The 22,630-nt window shown below is 44.5% G+C and overlaps 1 protein-coding gene across 2 annotated transcripts in view; it reads right to left on the bottom strand.

The window, feature by feature from the left end:
- The window catches only part of GLI3 (GLI family zinc finger 3), a 323,331-nt gene that overhangs the window by 5,973 nt on the left and 294,728 nt on the right, over positions 1-22,630 (bottom strand). For both annotated transcript variants that reach the window (XM_055421143.2, XM_055421144.2), the window contains exons 11-14: positions 12,625-12,774; positions 11,410-11,574; positions 5,356-5,646; positions 621-948 (exon numbers count right to left, since the gene is read on the bottom strand). In XM_055421143.2, the coding sequence (XP_055277118.2) occupies positions 621-948; positions 5,356-5,646; positions 11,410-11,574; positions 12,625-12,774 (934 nt within the window). The remainder of the gene's footprint in view (positions 1-620; positions 949-5,355; positions 5,647-11,409; positions 11,575-12,624; positions 12,775-22,630) is intronic.

Raw genomic sequence — 22,630 nt, 5'->3', positions numbered from 1 at the left:
CCATTCTCAGGGCTTCCTCCGACATCCTATGCATGTGTAAGGCACTTGAGATGGCGGGGTGAGGGAGTTCACACTTGGGCTCTGCTCCAGGTACTGAGTGTAATCTCAGAAACACAGACTAGGGGCTGACAGTGGCAGAAGTGGCTTCCCTTTCTCTGAACTGGGCCAACATTGGTCAAAGTGACTGTTTACCTGCTGGCTGTAGACTGTGGAAATCAGAGACAGGGGCTAACTCTGGATGCCTCTGCAGCTAAGATTTCCTTACTCTGATCTAATAGTGATGATTTCACCATCAGAATATGAATCACGCACAGTTTTACTTTTCATTCCAGTATAATCCTCTTACTGTCTGCTTTTATTGGGTTGGCCAAAAAAGTTAATTGGTTTCCCCCCCCCCCTATATTATCTTACAGAAAAACTTGAAAGAACTTTTTGGCTAACCCAATAAAATATGGGCTCTCCAGAAAGGTTACACCAATATGCATAGTTCCAGCATCATTTTAGGGCTGGTGGGGAAACAAGCAAACAGAAAACCCAAGGACCTGGGTCCGCACAGTGCTCTGGCTGCCTCCGAAAGAACAGAAAAGCCTGAGCAGACATGAGGTCTGGCTGGAACTCACCGTTTCCTATGAGAGGAGAGACTGCAGGGGCTTTAGGGGGTAGAATGGGGTTCAGTCGTGGAAGCATTCCATTCACTTGTTTGAGCCTTTCTAGTTTGACGTGCTCCATCCATTTGGTCCCTGCTGGGTTCCTCCTGGCTTGCAAAGCGAGGGCTGTGGTTGCAGTGGAAATGGTCGAGTCCATGATTGGGGTTTCATCGATGGCACTGAGGTCGCCCACACCACCTCCGTCGGTCAGAGGAAGCTCGAGCCCACTGTTGGAATAGTTGCTGATGGGGGACTGTTGGCTGCTGCATGAAGACTGACCACCAGGGCTTGGCTGAGATGTCTGTGGGGTCAAGAAGAAAAGGAAATAAATGTTACCTAGAAGGTCAAGGCCAGGGAGCAGACAATGAGCAATCACGCAGATCAAGTCCTGCGGGATTCTCAGTGGGTGGGACGAGAAGAACTATTTTCTAGTGAATGGAGGTGGCCTCCCTTGAGCTCAGTGATGATGGATGGGCCAGTAGGCAGATGTACCGTGGAGGGCAATGGACAGCAGGGGAAGCCAGGTGTGATGTAGTAGCCATGGAATCCCTCCCCCGATGCCAACTCTGCGTCACATTTCCTCAGGTCCCACCCCACCTCCATGACTTGAGCCTTTGGGCAAATTACTCAGCCACTCTAAACCTCAGTTTCCTTATCCAGAAAGTGGGGACAATTTGTTTATCCTAAGGATTGTTGTGGAAATTAGTAGTGAAGCCCTGAAAGCACACAAAGTTCAAAAAGACCTGAATAATAGGTAGTAATTAATTGGCTTGGAGAGTATTAGTGGTTATTAGTATAAATGCTTTAGTCCTCGGGATATATATGCCAGGAACACATGTTACCTCCCCTCCAACCAGTCCCTCTTTACGGTTCAGGGTTGGTTCCCCAAGCTCTGTAATCTCTGTCCATTCCTTCTACATTTTCTTGGTTGGTAAAACTACAAGTAGGGGGATATATGCCAAATATGTCAAAGCAGTTGTGGGAAGGAAGACTTCAGTCACTTAGTTTCTGCCATAGACAGCAAGGAGTCTCTGGGGAAGTCACAGGCATCTTCCAGTCCCCGGTGTGCACCTGGCCTTGCACTAGGATAATCAAGCCAGGTTTCCCTAACCCCAACGAAGTGGACTTGGCAAGCCTATTCTGTAGCTCTTGGGAACTTAATCTAGTCCACTAGGTTCTTAGGAAAAGACCCCCCCCTCCAGGGGCCCCTGACCATGGGGACAGCTCACTGTGTCTATGTTTGGGAGCACTCTGGCTTACATTGAGCAGTCCGCACAACCTGGCCCTGGCCCATCTAAAATTCCACTGGTGCCCCGGTGGACAAACAGTTGAATCCTTTTCGGAGAGATAAGAAAAGTGATGTTCAGAGAAGTTCAGTGACTGCCCAAAGTTACAAAGCGAACAGTGTGATGACCTAGGCTCGTGGCCTGGCCTCACTTCTGTTCTTCTGTAGCCCTCTCTCTGGTGTTAGCAACTGGAGCCTGACCGCAGCCCATGAGCAGGGAGAGAGGACTACGTACACTCTGGTGCACACGGCTATGGTCCCAGGTGGAACTGCAGTGCTGTCAGAAGGGGCTCTGGACACAGGTCATTTCCGTGGAACCTGTCACACTTTTTCTGAGACCACTGTACACACACCCAAGGAAATGAACACTTTCTAAGTGAGCACCACACGGTACAGAGTGTGTCCTGGGCAACCAAGCAGAGGAAAGTCATGCACAAATGTGATCATGAATGCATGCAGCCTGGCTTATTTTTGCTTCTGCAGCGTACTGAAGGGCCAGACCACCTGCTCCTTTGCAGAGAACTTAGATCATCCAGGGCTTTGAATGACTTTTCCTCTTGGATTGTCAAGTCAGTATGTGTGTGGGTGAATCTGTGTGTATGTACACACACTTCCCTGTGGAAAAGTGCAGACTCACGTTTCCACAGGGCCTGGAAGAAGACTCTCATGCATCTACAATTAGAACTCCTTAAAGGACCCCAGACAGTTCAATACAGGTTAGATTGCCAATAAGTATATCCAGTTCTTGCTCTAAGAAGGTGGTGCACGTCTGGTCCAAGAATAAATTTACACTAGTCAACATGACAGTTAAATTGCTCTTTGAGAACATCTGCTTGGTCGGCCCCAGTGTGATTTATTATGGAATCCTAGACAAATAGAACGATGAATTTCAACATCTAACTCCACATTTGCACATGCTGAATGTTCAAAACACATTGCATCTATGTTGGAAACATATCTGAGCAATGTTCACTACCAAAGATATCACAAAGGACAAAGACTAAAGAAAATGAAACAAATAAAAAGCTATATGTTAAAATGAAAACAAAGAGAGCAGAGAAGCCAAAATTCCCTCACCTTATTACCCACTGTCCTTAGGAAGTGAGAACAAGACATTTAGGAGCATTACACAGAAGAGATGTTGGAGTAATCAGAAAAAAAGAAGAAAGAATTTAATTTATAGCGTGATGAACAAATCAAAGACAAGTTTTTAAAGAAAGAATATTAGAAATGTATATCTCACATGCTTCAGTAACTATGTCTATGAGGATACCTACTCATATTTATATGTGTGGGCACATATACATAAAAAAATTCTCCTGTGGAAATTGGATTAATTTATTAACCTCACTGAGCCTCTGTATCCACACCTGTAAAATATGGGGCCTAGTCTCAATGTCTGAAATCTCTTTCCAGCAGTTTGTTTCTATATCAATATATCTATATCTCATTAAATATTTCACATCTTGGAGCATCTCAGATGTCACTGAGCAAAATCGCTGTACATTTTTATTTCTACTAATTTTCTTTTTAAATAATGAGTATTTGGAGAAGTGATAACTTTTCTTCCTTTCCTTCTTTTTTGCTAAGGATGTACATAAAAGGTACCAGGGACTCTGAGCTCACAGCATGTCCTCAAAATATAAATCATTGTCTTTCAATGACATTATCTAGGAGACCACAGATTCACTTTCTTTGTTTCGGTAAACATTAAGGATAAACGGTTGAATCTTTTGCATAATTTTTATACAGGTGGACTTTACTTTAGGAAATTGATAAATACTCCTCCCCCAAAAGTATATAAAACACAGTTTATGAACTGATTAATTTAAACATATAGAGATCAGTTATAACACATATATAAACTTCTTAGTAAGGTGTTTTTTAAAAGCAAAGTACAGCTATCCACAGGGAAATAACGATACGGTAGCTGATTTGCATAATTTTTGGCTGGAACTAATGTCACTTGCTAAGACTCTTAAGAGTTTAAAGACAAACTCAGTTAGTCACTAAAATGCAATTAAGTCATATGCATATTAGTTCCTGCCCATACATACTGGCTACACATGACGTCACTCAGGAATTCACAGGATGTCCAATTCCTGGACTTTTCTAATTTTATGCAAATGATTCCTTACACTGAGTAGAAATCTGCCTGCCTGATCACTCCCGTGCATGTGGAAGTCTAAGCACGTGACTTATCTAGTACATTTCTTCCACATCCAAAGAGTGGACAGACTAGAACCCAAAACACAGACTCCATTATACATATTCCAAATACAGATGAACTAAATCTCCTCTGATTGTTACTCTTTTCATGTTGTCTTTGGAAAAATTTTAGCTGTTTTATTCTGGCCCATGCATAAGGCAAAAATCACCAAGTGAAGTCTGAAAGAAGCTGCAGCAATAGCTTAATCCATGTGTCCTATTTGTCACCAAACTGTAAGATTTTTGTCGATGACATTTTTCAAATCCCTCCCTTGCTTTCTACCTCCTTGTTTCAGGAAGCATTTTAGATATGGTCTCAAGTCTATCAACTAATCTCTAGACGGGCACAGGAGTTGTCTTTTCTAAAAATTCAGAAAAAATTTAAAAATCCCTTTATATCTTCCCCTCTTTTTACTCCGGCACATTCCCCTGGGGCCCCATGACTTGTGTTTGGCTGTGCCAGGTCCTGGGCCCCTGCACACATTCCTTCCCCACTCTGAGTGTTGCACTTGGTGGCCACCTGCCCTCTGCCCCTCCCATGGCATCGCCAAGTGCACCCTGTTAGTTCCGCTCTGAATGCTCGCACCCAGATTTGTCTTAGAGCCCTATCACCCAAGCTTTCTTGGTCTGCCTATCCCACTGGACTGCAGACCCCTAAAGAACAGGGACCATGATATATTTCAGGTGGTGCTGGTAGTAAAGAAACCGCCTACCAATGCAGAAGACATAAGACACACAGGTTTGATCCCTGAGTCAGGAAGATCCCCTGGAGAAGGGCATGGCAACCCACTCCAGTATTCTTGCCTGGAGAATCCCATGGACAGAGGAGCCTGGTGGGCTGCGGTCCACAGGGTCACAAAGAGTTGGACACAACTGATGTGACTCAGCACTTGTGCATGGCTTATTTCTCTTGGGGTCACCAAGGCAAAGAAGTCAGAAAACATGTTTACAGAGGGACCCAATGAATAATTCTCTATGTTAGAGGCCTCCTGAAAATGTGGATAGTGGTGTGTGTCTACTTGCCACAACTTCCAGATCGATTTAAAAAAAGCAGTTAGGAAACCTTAAACCTCTTTTCTGAGCTGGGGTAAGCAATTGAGATCAATGAGCTCTGACCTCCTTAAATCAAACAGTGGGTTCCAGTGAGGACAGGGGTGCACCCTACGTGGCCCCTTTATAGACCTGGGACAATCAGAAGGAAACCGAATGACATACCATGGGCTTCTCCGCCTTGACCATTTTCACTTGGAGGCATTCTTCCCGCTTTGAGGTAGTGTTGCTGAGGTCCTTCTGCTCCCCGAGGGCTCCCTGAGTCTGCCGGCCAGGTGACCTAGACTGTGAGTGGCCGCCGGAATCTCGCGGGGGCGGGGGCCGGGGATGCACGTCCCCACGCTGCTTCTTGGTGACATGAGCCTCTGGGCCGTGCACAGTCTTCACGTGTTTCCGGAGGGAGCTGGGGTCTGTGTAGCGCTTGGTGCAGCCGGGGATTTTGCACACATATGGTTTCTGTCAAATGCCCCAACAATGAAAGAACAGATTGTTATCAAAGTGATTACCCCGGCCCAACAGTCTCTTGTGGCTCTTCATTATATTTTTAATTCTTTCAAAGCATGATCACAAGGTTTTGAGGTATTCAAAACCCTAGAAATGGTGCAGTGGTTTAATAAAGACTATTTGGACACAGTTTGGGGTCCATGGAATCTAGCTTGAACACATTACTATTTTAGAGAGTGCTTGGGAATCCTAGGTGGCACAGTGATAAAGAATCCACCTACTAATACAGGCGATACAAGAGACATGGTTTTGATCCCTGGGTCAGGAAGATCCCCTGGAGTAGGAAATGGCAACCCACTCCAGCATTCTTGCCTGGAAAATTCCATGGACAAAGGAGCCTGGTGGGCTGCAATCCATGGGGTCGCAAAGAGTAGTACCCAACCGAGTGTATGTGTGCATGTGCACGCACGCACGCGCACACACACACACAACACAGGGAGAGCTTGGAACGTGTAAATTGTGTTTGAGCTCCTGGAAAAGTTTATTCTGTGAGTAGGAAGAAGTGTCATGGGGTCACATGGTGTCCAAGATAATTTGATGATGATGACGGTGGTGATGCTGATGGTGATGATAAAAGGAGGCTTAAAAGACACCCATCCTTTCATGAGAAGAATGCTACACATCTTTGGAGAGAGCTTGTGTGAAGACATTTCTTAAGAAGTCCTGTTTCCCAGACCTAAAATCACTCTTCCACCTTTTAAAATGTGCTCTTTACACATCGACATAGTAAAAAATAATAATGACAATAATAATTGCCTGGAACTTCCCTGGTGGTTCAGTGACTAAGACTGTGCTCCCAGTGCAGGGGGCTCTAGGTCAGGGACCTGGACCTAGAGCCCCCAGGTCTGGTCAGGGAACTGGAGCCCACACGCCACAACAAAGATTGAAGACCCCGCATGCTGCATCTAAGACCTGGTGCAGACAAATAAATAATAAATGAATAAATGTTTTTAAAAATTGCTGTAGCCTCTCCTAGGTTAGATATCACTAAAATATGATCCTTTGGGTTGTATTACAACTATGTGGGGGTGTTCAGGGCTCAGAATATCCAGAACCCTTTTGATCTTCAAAGTCCTAAGCCCTGTTGGAATATCCAAAATGCTCACTCATAAACTGATGAGGGCTGGTAGATGTCATTCTGGAGATGAGTATTTCTGGTGAGGCTCTGCTCCTGAGTACTAAGGTCTAGAAATTACTTCATGCTAATTTCATTTTCTGTGTGGGTCAGTAGTCAAACCTATAGTCATCAAAAATTATACGGACCCTTATAGTTGAATACTCAGTAACATCACAGAACTGCTGGCATTATATTCATAACCAACATCAGAACTGTGACTCTGTTTACTTCATTTGGAATATAATATATTCACAGATGCTTATATGAGTCTATATTTACATCTGTATATATCAGGAGGTGAGCTATTTGATAAACAATAGTCATGAAAGACATGATTAATATAATGTATCCATTGGATTAAAAAAGAGTCCCTGTCTTATAGAATGATGCTTTTCCACTAAAAGCCCAAGAACAGACTGAGTGCTGCCTAAAATTATGGCATGCCCTAATGGAATGAGGTAAAGATTCCAGAACGCTGAGAGACCTCACCTCCAAATTTGAGATAATTTGGGGTTGAATTGATTCCCATTAACTACAAATTACTTCTCTTCAGGAGCTTGTGTGATTTGCAGCATATATATGTATCATGAAACGAGTACGTCAAATTCTATGCATTAGGGACGGAAGAGTGGCTCCGACGATTCGTGCTATTACTGTATAGTGTCTGACCCTGGCCCTCTGCTGGCTCACTGCACTGCTGTGACAGGCAGACAGCAATGTCTGGAGCAGGGAGAGGGAGCACAGAGCCAGGCCAGCATTCCAGGTTTGAAGAACTATTCTTCCCATAGATGCCTGCATGTGTGTATCGTGGGTTAATTTGGAAATGAGGACACAGCTCGAGATGGAATGAAATCTACTAATATTCATCAGCTCCTGCATTTCCAGTACCAACAAGTACATGTGTGCCCATGTGCCCTTGTATGTTCACATAAACAATAGCCACCTACAAAAATCTCCAAGCACACAAGGTCAGGAAACAACACTTCACACAAACACTAACTACATGATGTAGTAGTTCTACAAATTCTGTTCTGATTAATGACTGAAATGCAATCTAAGTACAGGTAAAGATAAATGGTGTCAGGGTTCTAATTTACCCATGTTTCCTGTCCTGGACATTTAAATTTTGGCACCATGATTGCCTTTTTGACTTCCTGAACTGAAAGATACTTTGTGAACACTTTCATTCTACTTGACTTTGTAGAATTTATCCAAATAAAATTTTAGATAAACATTTAATGATCCCTACTAGATACAAGACTCTGTGAGCGCAGTTTTATATATGACAGGATTAAATCTCAAAGAATGGAAAATATGAAAAGTGTGGATGCTAAGAAGGATATAGACAGAGGGGAACCATTCTTTCATTGGGAAGATGGTGGAAGGCATCAATCATCAAATTTCTGTATCTGGGTATAATGCCCAGCTCATGGGGTCAGGGTATGAACTAAATCTGACCATGGATACATAGTGCTTAAAGCCATGATGTGATATGGCACATATAATAAGTGCTTGATAAACAGAGCTTTGATTAAGAAAAGGTGTTGTAGTTGGGTCCTGAAAGATGAACTAGATGCTGAAGGATAAAAATGAGGGCAAGAGAATGCAAAAAAAAAAAAAAGTATCCAGAGCAAAGGTTCAGTAGTAGGACCACTCCAGGCATGCGGGCATGCTGAATGGAAGGTTGTGTTCATGTTCACCAAAGTGAGAGGTCAAGGGTTGCGGAAAAGGAAGATCGGGGTTGAGCCAGTCAAGATACAGGGTTGGCCAAAAAGTTCACAAAGTATCTTACAGAAAAATATTTTCTTGGCCAATCCAATACAGGCATCAAACGTCTAAACTTTTCCTAGGAAAGATGGAGCCTCTGGAACTTTCTGGATAGGGAGATACAACGAAATCAGAGTTCAAGGAAACTGGCTTCATCTGGTTTGGGGTGGAACAGGAGCTCCATGTTCTGGAGTAGGGAGCCTGGTTAGAGGCCACTGCGATGGTTCAGTGGCTCTACATGGGCAGAATGGCCATGGGGGTGAGAGCTAGATTAGCTTCCCCAAATGGGAATTCCTTCCTATTCTGTTCCACGCCATCTGCCTCATCCAGAATAGCTACCTGCTTGCCAGATAACCATCTATCAATATTTGTTCAGAGAAATGATGAAGATACAAATAAGAGGACAAATAAATGAAAGAAGACATCTGGATTTGTCTATAGTTAATTGATGATACAAATCTGGATTTCCTGGACACACTTAATTTTGATGTACCTGAAACTGTCGATCATTCATAGGCTGAGGGCTTTCTCTATTCATGGAATGGAGAAAAATGATTTACGTGATTGTGAATAAAATTTTACGTATATGTTTATGGTCAGTGTTAATCAATCATTTATTTTAGGTAAATTGCTCCATTTTGGTGAAAGACACTGTTGACCAAGATACATTTTAACCTCATGATGGCTATTCAACTCTCATACAACACTGCATTTTCTAATGCACCGAAGAATTCAAGCTCCACTATAATGCATTTCATTAAAGCAAACAGATTTGGGCACACATTTGAAGCTCATAAAAAGATAAAAACTCAGTAAGCGTATTTATATCTATTCATTGCTGAAGTTCTAACATTCTCAGTGCCCAACTGGCTCCACGATAACATTCTATAGGGATATATGCCTTCTAAGTTTCTGGTCATAATTGTACCTAAGTATATGAAATATAAATAGATTAATTAAATTCTAGGTTAAGTTAATCAAATCCCCTGTTGAAACATTTTAAATTGAGATATTTGGTTGGCCAAAAGTTCGTATGGAAAGTCCATATGGAAAAACCCAAATGAATATTTTGGCCAACCGAACATAATTCACATACTATAAAGAAAACCCTTTTAAACGGCATAGTCCAGTGGCATTTAGCACATTCACAATCTTGTGCAATCGTTACCACTATCATGTTCCAGAAAATTTTTATCATCCCAAGAAGAAACCCTGTACCTATTTTCAGTCACTCCTATTCTTCCTCCCCCCAGCTGCGGCAGCTACCAGTCTTTCTGTCTCTATGGATCTGCCTATTTCAGACCCCCTAAAACTTTGTACAAAACAAGTACAATGGATTACAATTTGTGGCTCAGCTGGTAAAGAATCCACCTGTGATGCCGGAGACCTGGGCTCAATCCCTGGGTTGGGAAGATCCCCTGGAGAAGGGAAGGGCTACCCACTCCAATACACTGGCCTGGAGAATTTCATGGACTGTATAGTTCATGGGGTCGCAAAGAGTCGGACACAACTGAGCAACTCACATTCACCACACATCGTAAAAGCATTTTTGACATTAAAAAAAAAATAGAGATGTGGCATCTTGTCTAAAACATCTGCAAACAGTGGATCAATATTATAGATCCCAAAGGACTCAGGTTTCTTTATTCCACTAGGGTCTGTAAAGGTGAACTCATGTGTGTGAGTTTATGTGCAAGAGTGCTTTTGTAGAGTGTGGCAAAACCCCTTTGAGATACTTTTTCTTTGTTAGTTCAGCTGGAAGGAAACTTGGTGAGGGCCATCTCTGCCACCTTCAAGCCAGTGGCCAGTGAAATGAATGTTGCACTTTTACAAATTCCCTCTTCCAGTTCTTCTCTGGAAGATCATGAAGGGCCTGGCTGGCACCTTGTGGGGTCAGGTGAGAGTCACACCAAGGTCAAAATGTTCCCTCTCTCACACGATTTCAAGCAAATGGATGACCCACTCTGTGGGGTAGAACTACATCTCGTGAACAAATTCTGGTTAGCTAGCCTATTTCCACCACAGATGTGGGAAGCCTCTGAATTCAATCAAGAGAAGGTTTCACAGAGAGAGGCAGAATCTGAGCTAGACCTTCAAGGAGAAGATGGAGATCTGCAGGCAAAAGCAAGTTAAAATGTACGCAAAGTGAATTATAAACCATTTTCATTTATTCTTAACACTTCTCTGAAATGTGTGGGGGATACCTCAAACTTACTACACAACAGGAAACCCCTGAAGCTTTACTCAATATATTATCTTAAATAACTGACTAGAAACCATTCTGGGTTTCTGAGAATAAGCTTCCAAGACCCTTTGGAATTTAGACTGTCTGGAAATCCTATTTAGTCAAGTCAGGTTGCTCTGCAGAAGTCTTTTTTGATATAATGCATTTGAAGATACCACCTGGAGAAAGCAAATAAAAGTGGCTGTCTTAGCAGTAAGCTGTCAGCTGTCAACACCTCTCTTCTCAGTCTCTCCTTAGTGCTTACAGGGTCATCGTCCTTCAAATGCATTCCCGCTATTCCAGGCAGAGCGAGTGGGTGGAATTCCAAGTTAAATGCTCCTACTGTTTGACCAGTAGGTGGCAGTACTGAACAACAGGAAACTTGTTCCCCCTTCCTCAACTTGTCTCTCCCATCCAAGACCAGGTTTTAGCCCTTCCTCTGAGGCCCCCCAAGCCTTCACCTGCAGCATTAACATCCACTCCTGCTGGGAGTGGCCAGAGGAAACTACAATGGAACAGGCTCGCGTCTCCAAGTATATTCCCCAGAGGATTCTTTATTTCCACCCCGAGCTCTGGACCCAACAGGCGTCTCCTGGAGGAGCCTTACCTCATTGGAATGTGTCCTGTTCTGGTGCTTGGCGCGATCGGAGGCATTAGAGAAAGCCTTGTTGCATCCTTCGTGCTCACAGACGTACGGTTTCTCTCCAGTGTGAGATCTCAAGTGTGTTTTCAAGTTTTCGAGTCTCGAGTAGGCCTTTGTGCAACCTTCAAACTGAGGACGACAGGTAAATCTGGATGACCCCACACAAAGACAACTTCTGCCTCTCACTTGCCCCAAGTGAATGAAAGATGGACGTTTGGAGGGTTGGTAGCTTTTCAAAACCAAGGAACAAAAGTCCACTAAACTCTGCCTTTATTGGGATTCAGATGGTGGGCTCAGGGCAATTCAAGAGAAAGCATTTTCAGTGCTAGTAAAAATCCCGGGACTTTTTTTTTTTTAATAGGCCACTCAATGTGGACAATGGGTTTCATTATCTGCTCAGGGATCTCCTTGAATTCCCACTGATTTCAGATTCAGCACAAAGTTCATTAATATGGCTTTGTGTCCCTACAAAGACACAGAATTTGATCCTGTTTGTAAAGGCCCTTTAAGATGTAAAGTACCAAGGCTCAGTCCTGAGTGTGCCTGGCGGGCACCTTAGTGAAAGAAAGCTTAGCCTCATGCTTAGGTCTGTAATGGGCCATGATGACAGACTGGCGGGCAGGAGGGTGCTGTGGCGGGGAGGGCCGAGGAAAAACTCTAAAGCCATACAGGTTATATTTTTGAAAAGTCAACTGAAGTTTTTCAAGTTGAAACTGGCCTTTCCCTGTGCCCTCCACAGCTCTGGTGTGACAGACCCTGGTGTGAGGGCAAGCCCAGTGGCCCCGTGTTCATTCCCGGTGCTAGATGGCCGGTCCCTGCTGCGACCTGCCCACTGGCTACTCTGCAGAGTTGGGCTGACTCAGTTGCTGTTTGTCAAGGGTTTCATTAAATAAAATTGAAAAAAAATCAGCTCCTTGATCGCCCAGTCACATTTCCAAAGCATGTGGTCTTGAGGCCACCATGTTGGACAGGGTGGTCTAGGACACTTCCAATATCTCTCAGAGCTCAGCTGTCAGTGCTCTTTCTCTAATTCTTCCCTCCTCTCCCCTCTTCCAGCCCCGGGAGCTGATCACAAACAGAGCTCCAAGCTGGCACGGTTCTGGTTCTTGGAGGAGGAGGAGGGACCCACGGGTGCAAGACGGCCTCTCGGTGGACATCCCGCCCCGCCCGGGGACTCACAGTGCATTTGTGGGGCTTCTCCCCCGTGTGCCTGCGCATGTGCACCACCAGCATGTACTGGGCTTTGAAGGGCTTCTGTTCTCTCGAGCAGTCTAGCCACCGGCACACAAACTCCTTCTTCTCTCCATGGATGTGGTCATTATTTATATGCTGGGTTTTGGAGAAAAAAATAGAGAAATCAAATGGAAATATACAACTCTTTTCTGCAGGCAACATAACAGAGGGCCCCAGCCCCCCTAACCTTAAGTCCTAAAGGCTCCATGGTACCTTTCCCACATGGCAGACAATTCTGTTCTGGTTAGTACATTTCTTAAGTCAATTTGCTCTTACCAACTGTGGAGAGACACTTTTTTTTAACTAGCAGGAGTGACAGGATTTGGAAGAAGCTTGGAGTCTTGGAAAAGGTACTGCAAGGGCAACGGAAGACAGGAGCTGTGAAATGGGGTGAGACACACACGTCCTCTCTGGGCCTCTGCTATCTTTCACCTGCCAGGTTGGGGTCAAGGTGAAGTGACCACAGTGGGGACCTCCAGCTCTCACTCTCTTCAGGCCTTGGGTAGCACCTGGGCTAGTGATGTGGCTCAAGACTGCAGGAAGGACACACAGACACACACAGAGATACACACACACACACAGAGATGCACACACACACAGACACAGATACACAGACACACACACACACAGACATAGACACACACAGAGACACACACACAGAGACACACACACAGACACACATACAGACGCACACGCACTCAGACACACTCAGACACACATATAGACACAGACACACACAGACACACACACACAGACACACACACGCAGACATAGACACACACACACAGATACACACATACAGAGACACACACATACAGACACACACAGAGACACACCCAGACAACCCAGACACACACACACACACACACGCACAGACACACATGCAGACACACACACACACAGAGACACACACACACAAAGACACACCCAGACACACACACACAGACACACACACACACGCAGACACAGACACACACACACACACAGACACACACAGACACACACACAGACACAGGCATACCCAGACACACACACACACACACGCAGACACACACACACAGAGACACACACACAAGAGACACACAGACACAGACACACACACAGGCATACCACACAGACACACACAGAGACACACCCAGACACACACACCCAGACACACACACCCAGACACACAAAGACATACACACACGCACAGACACACACAGAGACACACAGACACAACCAGACACACACACACATGCAGACACACACACACAGAGACACACACACAAGAGACACACAGACACAGACACACACACACAGGCACACCACACAGACACACACACAGACAGACACATACACAGACACACACAGAGACACACAGACACACACACACAGGCACACACAGACACACACACACACAGACAGACAAACAGGCATGCACAGACACAGACAGACAAACAGGCATGCACAGACACACACAGACACAGGCACGCACAGACACACACACACAGACACACAGACACACACACTGACACAGAGACACACACACAGACACAGAGACACACACACACACGTCTGTAATAACAACCGGGAAAAAAACCAAAGCACTTTTTCAAATGGTACTTTAGTTCCAATTAGTGAGATCATTCTTTTCATAAGAATCACAGAGAAATGAAGTTGACTGAAAATGAAGGCCAGGTGATCGTCAACAAAATGCTTAGTCTCTGAGGGTCTGTGCTATCCTCCTGCACAAAATAAACGAACGAATCCCCTACTTTCTAAGATTCTTTCCAGCTGTAGAATTTTGTGAATTTGGTTTTAAAAATGAAGTTGAATGTCCCTGAAATTTCTCTGAATTCCGATTCAATGTTTTAGAATTCCATTGTATGTTAATAGAGTTCCCTGAATTCATACATCAAATGTCCTACAACTGGGAGACAGGTGCAACCTACAGACACACCAGAAGACGTGCTTCTTAATTTGGATCAAACTTAGGTCTGCTCCAGTAAGATAATGTTCAGTCACGGATGATGGGGGAAATTTGTGCCCTAAGTTGATCCTCTCAGTTTATTCTCTGGTTGCCCCATACTTTATCTGCCTTAACTCAAGGCATTTGTGAACCCTTGCCCACACATACATAGAAACACCACCAAAAAATTTGTGCAGTGAGAGAAACCTCCCCTGGGTTTCCTGGGCCACGCAGCAGTGACACGACATTTAATTACTTTCTTGATGAGGTTCTGGGTCCTAACTGAGTGGTCTCTGGGGGCCTGGGGGTAAAATTCCACCATCACTCAGCCTTGCCCAGTTACTCCACTAGGCAGCCAGCTGCTGTAAGAAAAAAAAGAGAAAGAAAGCAGTCTGTTGTGTTGTGTTTGTTGTTTAAAACTGGGTGAAGGCAGAGAAAAGCAATCACGGTGTACTCTCCTAGAACAGGTGCAGGCAGACAACCAAGATCCTTTCAGAAGCTCTACACATGAAGAAGAACCCATATAGAATCACTCCGGTTCATCATGGCATCGCAACCCCCTGATAGCTGTGTGTTTTCTGTTAAAAGCTAACTGTCCTCAGCATGAGAGTTTCTTAAAAGTGATGCTGGGAACAAGTTCACCTGTATCATTTTTCTAGAGTCCATACATAAGTGATATCATACAATAGTTTTTTCTTTCTGACTTCACTCTGTATGGTAGTCTAGAGACACAGACATGGAGAACACATACATGGACACCAAGGGGGACGGGGATGGGATGAATTGGGAGATTGGGACTGACATGTATACACTACATGAAACAGATACCTAATGAGAGCCTAACTGTGTAGCACAGGGAACTCTACTCAGTGCTCTGTGGTGACCTAAATGAGAAGGGAATCTAAAAAAGAGGGGATGTATATATATGTATATGTATATATACTTGGGCTTCCCTGATGGCTCAGCTGGTAAAGAATCTACCTGCAATGCGGGAGACCTGGGTTTGATCCCTGGGCGGGGAAGATCCCCTGGAGAAGGGAACGGCTACTCACTCCAGTATTCTGGCCTGGAGAGTTCCATGGACTATATAGTCCATAGGGTCGCAAACAGCCAGACACGACTGAGTGACTTTCACTTTCTTTTCACTTTCATATATACTAATGTGGCTTCCTAGGTGGCGCCAGTGGTAAAGAACCCACCTACCATTGCAGGAGACCTAAGAGACTCGGGTTCGATCTCTGTGTTGGGAAGATCCCCTAGGGATGGGCATGGCAACCCACTCCAGTATTCTTGCCTGGAGAATCTCACGGACAGAGAAGCCTGGCAGGCTATAGTCCATAGGCTTTCACAGAGTAGGAAATGACTAAAGCAACTTAGCGTGCGTGCATACTCATAGCTGATTCACTTTGCTGTACAGAAGAGACTAACAACATTTTAAAGCAACTATACTACAATAAGATATATTTTTTAAAGTGATGCAGGGGCGCATACATGGATGAAGAGAACAGATGTGTCAGCCAGGGGACAATATGCCATCTTTAAATGCATGCTTCGAGAACATGTCTGTGATCCTTTCACATCGCCCAAGACTGTCCCAGATATGTACAGAAGCCCAATCATGAAGCCCACATGCTATGGAGGTGTTATACAAAGTCTCCTTTCCAGGGAAAACAATTAATGGTCATACAAATCCCCTCCATAAAGATTGCTCTTGGCTCAGCTATTTTCCACGTTATTAGACATTGAGCTCCTTGGATGAAGACATGAAAGGAAAAGAAGGAAGAATGAGAGAAAGGGAAGAAAGAAAGGAGGGAGGAAAGAGACAGGGAAAGTTAAACTTGGAATATGACCTGAGAATTTGGGTTTAGTTAACTCCTTGAGTCAGGACCCACATCTTTTGGTTTCATATTCTCAGCCACTGAGAGGTGGCCCTGGTACTTGGCAAGTCCTCCATAAATATCTGTTGCTTTGATTGGCTTAGGTGAGACACTGCACCTTCTCTGGAGCCAAGAATTTATATTTGATGCTTTTGCCTGACTTACTTCAACTGCATTTTACCCAGTATCCATACAGTAAGATTTTAATGTAGATGCTGTATTACTTTAAAATAATATAGTATCGAGAATTCAAAAGAACTTGAATGATTGGAATGATATCCAAATGTGAACCCCATCTTGCCAGAGGGAATAAAAGAAATACCCAGTGATCACAACACTTCATCTATACCCACATACTGACATGCATGTACTGAGCACTGATGCACAGCAGGTCCTGTGCTGTAAACTCAGACAGACCTGAGTCTTTTCCTGAGGAAATTACAGTCTGCTGGAGGGACACGGATAATGGCTTAAATGACTGTACAATTATAGTCATGATCAGAGTTAGGAAGGGAAATAAGTGGGCTTTAGAAAAACAATTAACAGAGGGTCCCAAATCTGTGGGGAGCACTGAAGACCAGAGTCAGCTTCTCCAGTGAGTGGCGTTTAAAGTGGGACTGAAGGATGAGTGGAGACCTGGTAGGCATGCAGATGAGGATGGGGGAGGGAAAAAGATGGATGGAAGCCCCCAGAGAAGGTCAGATCTTGGTGCCGTCGAGAAACCGGGAGAGGAACATGTAGGTAGGAGTGGATGTGCCCGGCAGACATGGGAGCAGTCCAGCACTGCCACTGCTCAGTGTAGTAGGAAGGCGTGACCTTCCAGGGGCCCAGTGGAGACGTGTGAGGTAGCCAATCGGGGGCCCACCTAAAATGCAGCACACTGGGTCAGGTGTCCAGCAGGGAGACTGTGAGATCTGCATGGAACTCACGTGTACCACCAGGACGCCTGCCCCAAGTGGCCTGGCATTACTCACATGAGATGACCAACAGGGAAGGTGCCACCTGAAGCTAGTAAAGCTTCCTGTCCTCCCTATCAGGCTGGAGGGGCCAGACTCCAGGCGGAGAGGAAAGAGGTGCCCTCCTTCAGGTGGGTGAGGTGGGAGAAAAACAAACAGCCTGCTAGCCTTCTTGAGCTGGGAACCTGGCCGGTGTAGAGAAAGAAGGCTGTGATTGGACAGCAGGCTGTAAGTTTAAACTGGATGCGACTTTAGTAACAAAAAGTGTAGAAGCCGCTGACCAGGGAGTCGAGGGATCTGCCATTGAGCTGGGATGGGGGCGCTGACAATGGGCTGATGAGAGCAGTGCCTGGAAAATGCAAACCATCTCAGATTAATACCTGGTCAAGTTGCATCAGCCTTGACCTCTGGACAGTGTCTGAAAATTCCCAGTGGTGGGAATCCAGTGCCCATCAGTAACCACAATACCCAGCCTTCTCTCATCTGGGGAGGAACAGAGGAGAAGCTCCTTGGGACCATGGAAGCAACCTCACTTTCAAAAAGGTTAGCATCTTGGGAATTTTCCCATTCTGCCCCACAGAACAGACCTAAGTCTTGTCTAACATGCTTTTGTGTTTCTCCGAAACTGCTTGAGTGCCAACCTGGATTGGGACCACAAGTTACTGTTCTTGGAATGAGATTCTCTGACCTCTGTTGGCAGAGACGAGGTCAGTCTTGTTTGTCTTTAAGGGTTCAAATACTGAGCACAGGACATAATCAATTACTTCAAAGAAACACAGAAATCTTTCTGCTTATTTAGGTTATTTATTTATGTTTTAATTTTTATTTTATATTGGGTTGATTAACAATATTGTGTTAGCTTCAGGTGTACAGCAAAGTGATTCAGCGATACACATACATGTATCTATTCTTTTTCACATCTTTTTCTACTTTGGTTATTACAGAATATTGAGCAGAGTTCCCTGTGCTATACACTAGGTCCCTGTGTATAGGTCATTTTGCATCTTTGAGCTTAAAACGCTTCCTGAAGCTAGATTTCAGGTGAAACTTAAAATTACAAGAAATCATAGACTTTATGTGTCCAAGTGTCCTAATATTTACTCTGCTAAAAAACCGCTTTGGCCTCTGCAGTGGGCACTCATATAGGGCTCATGTTCGGACAGAGCTCATACCACATGAACATAGGAATGGGGCCAGGGGTGGGGTGGGTGGGTGAGGTGGTGCACTGGAAGATGCCCCCAGACCAAGTTCAAATGAGCTGAGTACTTTTGGACAATTCACCTATCTGGGCCTTAATTTTCCCATCGGTAAAATGGGGGTGATGAACTACATTGGATGTTTCAAACTTTTTCTGTAAAAAGCCAGAGAGTAAATATTTTAGGCTCTGCAGGCCAAAAAGTTTTTATTGAGGCTGCTCACTTCTGCTGCTGTTTCAACATGCAAATAAATGGGCTCAGCTATCTGTTGATGGACGCTGAAACTGTCAAGTATCCTAGGACAGTCTTTACATCTTTTTTTCTAATTATTTAAAAGTGTAAAAATCATTCTTGGCTCCTGGGCTGTAAATACAAGCAGTAGCCAGATTTGGCCCGTGGGCCATTTGTTTTGCTCTCCCTGAAATCTATGACTTCAAAGTTTCCTTTCTGGACTAACAGAGCCCTTGACATTCTTGGTTAGGCTGGCTCTAGAGCCTGAGGAAGTAAAATTAGGAGGAGGTATGTCTCAGGGCCAGAGCACAGAGAAGGCAATAAAAAGGAATAAAAGTGAGCGTCCTGGGATGATGACATGAGGGGAGGGAGTAAGCCAGACAGACGTCCCTCTCTGCACCATGTTTCTGGGACTGCGTGAAAAAAAGCACCTCTTTGCTCACCAAAATCCTAAGTAGCTGAGAAAAGGAATACACAGTGAATTCTTAACACTCAAACAGACAGGCAGATTCCTTAGGAGGCAGGCCTGAAATTCAACGGGCCTGTGTTTATTTGTGGTTTCACTGAAAATTTGACTTCCTGGCAGTGAAAACGTTAATCAAATATATAAATAATTTAATTGGAGGGAAAATAATGCATGATTAAATTCCAAACTAATCCAACACCAAGACATGCAATTTGCCAGAGGCCCAAGAGCCAGAAAGAGATAGATGGTGTAAATTACGGCTCTGGATGCCAACTCTCTTCGGTGGGGCCAATCCGGACAGCTCCCCGTCTGAATAAACAGGATGAGGACATCAGGACCAGGCAACCCCAGAAAGACTGAGTCCAGCCACTGAGTTTCCTGATGAACTGGGATTGTAAACATTTGTCCCAAGAAACTAATGGCTGATGAAAAAAATAAAACATCTCAGGAGCCCATAGCCAACCAACCAAGCTGGTATTTGGCCATTGTGATCGTGTTTGTAACAGGATGAGCCAAGACCTGGGATTCTTGTCTCTTGCACTCCCCATTGAGCTCTGGGGGCACAGAGGAAGGTGCGGGGGGAATCACTACAGTTGGCCTGGCCACTGGAGAAGTGGAAAGTATTTCTTTCTTCTTTTTAAAAAAATTTTCTTTAGAATATACTTGCTTAACAATGTTGCATTAGTTTCTATTGTACAGTAAAGTGAATCAGCTATATGCAAACATATCCCCTCTTTTTTTTTGGATTTCCTTTCCATTTAGGTCACCACAGAGCACTGAGTAGAGTTCCCTGTGCTATACAACAGGTTCTCATTAGTTATCTATTTTATATAGTAGTGTATATATGTCAATTCCAGTCTCCCAATTCATCCCACCCTCCCCTTCTTCCTTTGGTGTCCATACTTTGTTCTCTACGTTTGTGTCTCTGTTTCTGCTATAAACCATTTTTCTAGATGATACTTCTTTCAAGGGCATCTCTTTGAGAAGCCCACCACCTGGCATCAACCTCGAAGGCTGCAACAGTGCAGGAAGGAAAATGAAGCTTTTCTTCTACTAGCAGCAAAACAGATGCCCACAGTAGACTTCACTGACTTCATCAGGATCCTTTCTTTTGTTTCTTATTGCAGTCTGAGTTCAGAGCTGACCGTTCATCCTCAGTCTGTCCCTAACCCTTCAGAAGAAACACACATGCCGGCCATCTATCCCAAATGTTTGCTGCTCCCCAAATAAGGCTGCTATTCAAGCAGTTCATGAACTCTCGAAGGACACTTCTGCCTTTTCTTTAATTGGAATATAATTGCTTTACAGTGTTGTGTTAGCTTCTGCTGTACAATAAAGTGTATCAGCTATAAGTGTGTGTGTATATATATACATATACATATATATATATATATCCCCTTCCTCTTAAGCCTCCTTCCCATCCATCCTGCCATTCTACTCCTCTAGGTCATCATTGGTGTAGCTAGCTCCGTTTCCTATATCACTGCTGCTGCTGCTGCTAAGTCGCTGCAGTCGTGTCTGACTCTGTGCGACCCCACATTCGGCAGCCCACCAGGCTCCGCCATCCCTGGGGTTCTCCAGGCAAGAACCCACTGGAGTGGGTTGCCATTTCTTTCTCCAGTGCATGAAAGTGAAGTTGCTCAGTCCTGTCCAACTCTTACCGACCCCATGGGCTGCAGGCTACCAGGCTCCTCCGTCCATGGGATTTTCCAGGCAAGAGTACTGGAGTGGGGTGCCATCGCCTTCTCCACAGGGTCCCACTAGCTATCTATTTTACACGTGGCAGTGTATACATATAGATATATATCTCCATCCAAATCTCCCAATCCGTCCCACTCTCCCTCTCCCCGCTGTGTCCACATGTCTGATTTTCATGTCTGCGGCTCCATTCCTGCCAGTAAGTTCATCTGCGGCTCCTTTACCTTTGGGCCAATTCACCACCAACTGACTTGGAGGAGAGGCTAGCACACGGCTCAGCCGTGTGGGTGGAAGGTTTGCACAGCTCCATTCACACTCTGCCCAGATTAATCAGTAGACAGACACCGTGCTGTTGCCGGTGATTCATTCTCTAAATTAGCCACTTCCCTAACATCAAGAAGGTAAATTCCTTCCATGTTGTAATGAAAACATTACAGTTATGCAACCTAAAAACAGTGAAGGCAGGAAATGTAAAACTTCAGGCTCAACCCTCACCACCATTTCCACCAGGCTCCCCTGTGCATATACGTTACACCAGTCTTTCTGTCAGTATCTCGTGTTTCTCACATAACACTGAACTTTTTCACCAACTTAAAAAGTTGCTACAAGGAAAGTTGCCAAGATTTTCACAGCACAAGGTATATGTGAAAACCAAGAGTTACAGTTTTTAGAAAAATAATGTTCAGGGAAACATGATCTCTCTCTGCACACAAATGCCCATGGTCACATGTATGCTGCTGCTGCTGCTAAGTCACTTCAGTCGTGTCCGACTCTGTGTGACCCCATGGACGGAAGCCCACCAGGCTCCCCCGTCCATGGGATTCTCCAGGCAAGAACACCGGAGTGGGTTGCCATTTCCTTCTCCAATGTGTGCAAGTGGAAAGTGAAAGTGAAGTCGCTCAGTCGTGTCTGACCCTTAGCGACCCCATGGACTGCAGCCTACCAGGCTGCTCCATCCATGGGATTTTCTAGGCAAGAGTACGGGAGTGGCTTGCCATTGCCTTCTCCGGTCAATGTATACATATATGCAATCACACACACATGTATGTACATGTGCACACACAGTATTCCTGTTTTAATAGAAAAGAAAATAAAGGCTTGGAAAATGTTGCATTTCATATTTAAATACTCAAGACAATGGAACTGCACTGTGGGACTGCAAGGGATTGGGCTGACCTGGGATGTTGGCTGTATTCTTGTGTCATTTCTGATTTATCCCTTTGCTACATTTCTCTGTATCTCCACACACGAATATGCCACTATTTGAATGCCATGATAATATTTTAAAAAGGAAAAAATGAAACCAAGACTTTCCTTCTCAGACTATCAAACCAGTACTGTTTAATACTGTCTAAGTCAATTCACATTGCTGCTAGATCAGCTCACAAACAGGCCTGAGCAAATTAATGTGTTTAACAGAACTGGATAATTTGAATCTTCTCCGGATTGGCTCAGGAAGTCTGTTAAGAAGGCCTTCTACTTTGGCACAGAATGTGATATAAACAAGTAAACAATTTTAAGAAAGCTCAATTTTCAGTTGGCTTCCTGGCCTTACGTTATAAATCCATGAGTAGCTC

This window comes from Moschus berezovskii, chromosome 3, assembly GCF_049115385.1.
Source record: "Moschus berezovskii isolate FMDL1 chromosome 3, NW_MosBer_1.0, whole genome shotgun sequence".
In the NCBI taxonomy this organism is placed as follows: Eukaryota; Metazoa; Chordata; class Mammalia; order Artiodactyla; family Moschidae; genus Moschus; species Moschus berezovskii.
Note: the sequence above shows the minus strand (reverse complement) of the source record. Positions and strands in the feature narration are given on the sequence as shown.